General features: G+C 53.5%; 1 protein-coding gene across 1 annotated transcript; it reads right to left on the bottom strand.

Annotated features, from left to right (window-relative positions):
* Positions 1-2,005: 2,005 nt before the first annotated feature.
* LOC100960654 (protein S100-A7-like) lies at positions 2,006-3,247 on the bottom strand. Its single transcript, XM_003802283.1, has 2 exons — positions 3,107-3,247; positions 2,006-2,170 (listed from the first exon to the last, which is right to left on the bottom strand). The coding sequence occupies exons 1-2, from the start codon at positions 3,245-3,247 to the stop codon at positions 2,006-2,008; spliced, it is 306 nt and encodes a 101-aa protein (XP_003802331.1).
* Positions 3,248-3,736: the final 489 nt, after the last annotated feature.

Raw genomic sequence — 3,736 nt, 5'->3', positions numbered from 1 at the left:
TATAGCCCCATGTGGAGGAGGCTGTAGCCCTTTGCTTCTGCTTGGCCACTTTAGTTGCCTTGTCCTCTAGGCAAGAAAAAAAAAGGCATAACTATTGGAGAGGCAACTGCCCTGACCACCATGCAGGACTGCTCTGCATGATGGGGGCAGGGAAGAATGTTTCTGGCACTTGGGCGATCCTCTGGGGTGTCAACTGTTATTCCTATGTCCAGTTTTACTGCAGGTGAGTAAGTACAGCAACCCAGGCACAATCAAGACACAGGGGCCAGGAGCATGTGTGCCTCAGGGATGAGGGTCACCCCACCAGACAAGCCACCAAGACCAGCAGAAGTGCCAGCCACTGGGAGAGAAATCTGGAATGGATGGCAGAGGAGGGAGAAGAAGAGTGTTAGTCGTTACCTGACACTCAGCACTGAGAGCAACATAGCCACTAACTAGCAGGTTTCCCCAGAAATCACAACCAACTAGAACTGAGAAGCCCTTCCTGCATGGCATGAATTTGACATGAGAATGGACTGGCTCTGAGGGTGCACAGTGGTGCCCTGTAGTAGTGTCCCACCCAGATCCCTGCTGCCTGGACCCTGTGCCCTCCACCAGCTTCTGTCAGGGTCAGCTGCCGAAGGATCACAGCTGTACCTTTTCCTAGAATGGCCCTTGATCCAAAGGGACCTCCCAGCCGGTGAATGACTACAAGGCTGTGCCTTCCCAGGGGTGGCCGGGAATCAGTGACAATGATGCTGGAGCCAGAAGGTGTGGACTTCTGCATCTCAAGGTAAAATGATCCCCTGGTTCCCTTCATGCTGCAGAGCTCCCTATGCCTGACTCCCTCCTTGGCAGTCAGACCCAAGCAGGATGGCAGCAGAGTTCCTGTCTCTGCCGTGCTCCCTCTCTGTCCTATGCTGCCCTCTCACATCCTCTCAAGCCCCATTGAAAGCTCTCTCAGCAAACCAGAATCCCCGTCTTATTCTCTGCTTTGAGGAAATCCAACTATCAACTCACCCTGTAGATGCTCTCTTGGTGGTGTAGAAAGGGTGAGTGTAAGCCAGGTGTTGACTGAAAACACAGTTCTGACAAGAAAGGAAGATAAACCTGTGTCAGCATAGCATGAGCCCTTGGGGAAGGTTGTAAGGATGTGAGGTGCAGTGGGGAGCTGACCTGAACAGGCCCTACCAGGGCCTGGAGGGTTTAGAGGCATTAAAACAGAATTAGCAGCCCCCAGTGGAGGCAACTGAGAGGATGGCACTTTCTGAGAAGGGGCCACCATTGCATCACTTTTATTTCTGCATCCTCTTCTGAGCAGAGTACCAGGCTCAGAGATGAGCAGCAGCTGCCTTCTCCTCCCTGTCCCTTCACCTGCTGCATGAATGTTAGCTCCTCCTCCTTTAATGACCACCCCAAAAACATGGGTCTGAATCAGCTAGACTTGTGACCAGAGTCACCTGTGTTGTGAGGACTCTGCTGCTGGACTGGAAAATGACTCTTTGGCCTGTGCCTCCCCAGCTCCCAGCACAATGCCTAGCATTCAGCAACCCACGTCCAAGAGCAAGAAAACCACATCTGTTCCCACTGTTCCCAATGTTCAGACACAGGAGCATGGCATAGATAGCTACAGAGGCCAGGCCTAGTACCCAGACCACTGCTGCCCCTCCACTCACAAAAGTGGTACAGAGAGCAAGTGACAGTCTGGCACTTGGCAGGGCCCCCAGCAAGAGCTCCAGCTGCATCCTGATTGATGTTCTCTGAGGAGGTGGCTGCCTGAGCCCAGGTGTCAGAGTGCAGGTGAATCTCAAAAACCAATGCAGGCCAGACTCCAGGGGAAGTGCACTGGGAGCAGGCGGGTGCTAGAAAGAACTTCTGCATCTAGGGAACAACATACAGAGAAGCTAACCCAAAATTTTCTATTCTAAGATATACACAACCAAAGAAAACGAGGAAGTGATGCAACATCTGGTGGGAGTAGACACTTTATTGTCCTGGGGTCTCTGGAGGCCCTGGGCTGGATTCATCACTGGCCTTCTCTGGAGCAGGGCTCTGCTCCGTGGCTCTGGTTGTGGTAGTCGGAGGCGATGCCCCCCAGCACAGAGAGGATCTCGGAAAAGTCAATCTTCCCGTCTTTATCTTCGTCCGCTTTCTCAAATGCATTGCCCAAGTAATCTTTGCCCTTCTTTTCCTGTGGGGAGAGAAACATGCAAATAAGAACAAAGCCATTACACATGAGACTTGAATTGCAAAAAAGAGGAAAAGTGGCATCCTGCAGCGGGGGCAAGGTAAGGGCTAAGTGGGAGAGGGGCACACAAGAGGCAGGCGGAGAGCTCCAATACAGGGAGTGCTGGGATTCCAGGCAGCTCTGCCAGGAACCACCCCAGCAAGGGCATGAGGGGCCCTCATCCACTCTGGCCCACCTGCCTACCACACTCTCCCTGGGGTCCCCACCGGCTGACCTCCCTTCTTGTCTTGTGGTCTACCCTCCTCCCATTCAGCTGCTCTCACTGGTAAGTTCAGGGTTCCCTTGCCTTAGGGCCCAGCTCTCTGTTAACATTTTGCTAATAAGTTTGGTGCATTCTAACAGAAAGAAAGAAACAAACAAAAAACCCAGCAGGTGTATGGATGAGCTCTGCCAAAAATAAGGGGTTCTGCTCCTGTCATAGTACTATGATTTCCACTGAGCACCATCCTGGCAAGGCTCTGCTTGAACCAAGGAGTGACTCTAAAGAGGAGGAGGATGAGTTAGGCAAGAGAAATGGAGGCTAGGAGAGTGCAGGGAACCCCTGCAGAGCCACTTAGCAGGCATGTCTGGGGCAGGACAGGAGCCAAGCCCCACTTAGCAGGCATGTCTGGGGCAGGACAGGAGCCAAGCCCTGACTCTGAGATCCAGGCTCCATCCCCTGCATGCTCCAGCTGCCCATTGGGCTGGTCCTGTCTAGGGCTAAGAGAGGATGATGAGGCACACTGGGCTCAGCGTCACCCAGTAAGACTAGTGAATTCACCTACCAGACGTGAGTCTGTGGGCATATCAGAACCATACAACCGGCCCAGGCATCGCTATCCTCTTGACCTTACAAATACAAAATCTCTCCCTGCCCAGGGCAGGCACACCCCGACTTACACAGGCACTGAGGAAGTTGGGGAAATGGTCCTTCACCATCCTCGACAGGCTGGGCTTGTCTATCTTGTCATCACTCCCAACGTATTTGTGAAAAAGGTCGACCAAGGCCATCATGGACTTCTCAGCTGGAGTGCTGCCCATCTTTGCTTTCAGAAATGCTGCAGGAAAGACAGACAATGATATGTTTCCTACTCCGAAAATGACCAAAATTAGGAAGATGGGAAGGGATTGTAGAGCAAGGGGCAAAGTCTGCAGTGGAGAGGAAGGTGCTTCTCTGTGTGTTGAGATGAAGGCCCCAAAACGGGAGTCCGGACCAATCCCGGGACCTGAACTCACACAGGCAAGGACAGGGGGACACAGGAGAAGAGCACTACCAGCTGTGGGTGGCACTGGGCAGGAGGGCAGGCAGGAAGAGCTGGAGTCCATCCAGAGAAAGGGCCAAACCCTGACTGAGACCCCTGACCTGGCATTTGGCCTCCTCCCCAAACAGCATCAAGCCCACCTCCCTCAGCCTCACAGCTGGGGTGAGAGTCGCAGGGTCAGGGGATGTCCTCGGTGACCTGGTGTCTGACCCTCCCAGCTGCCTCAGGAACCAGGCCCCACCCTGACCCTAGTGGGAACTCTGCTTGG

The sequence above is a fragment of the Otolemur garnettii genome, unplaced genomic scaffold (genome assembly GCF_000181295.1).
Source record: "Otolemur garnettii isolate 467f Iridium unplaced genomic scaffold, OtoGar3 scaffold00244, whole genome shotgun sequence".
In the NCBI taxonomy this organism is placed as follows: Eukaryota; Metazoa; Chordata; class Mammalia; order Primates; family Galagidae; genus Otolemur; species Otolemur garnettii.
Note: the sequence above shows the minus strand (reverse complement) of the source record. Positions and strands in the feature narration are given on the sequence as shown.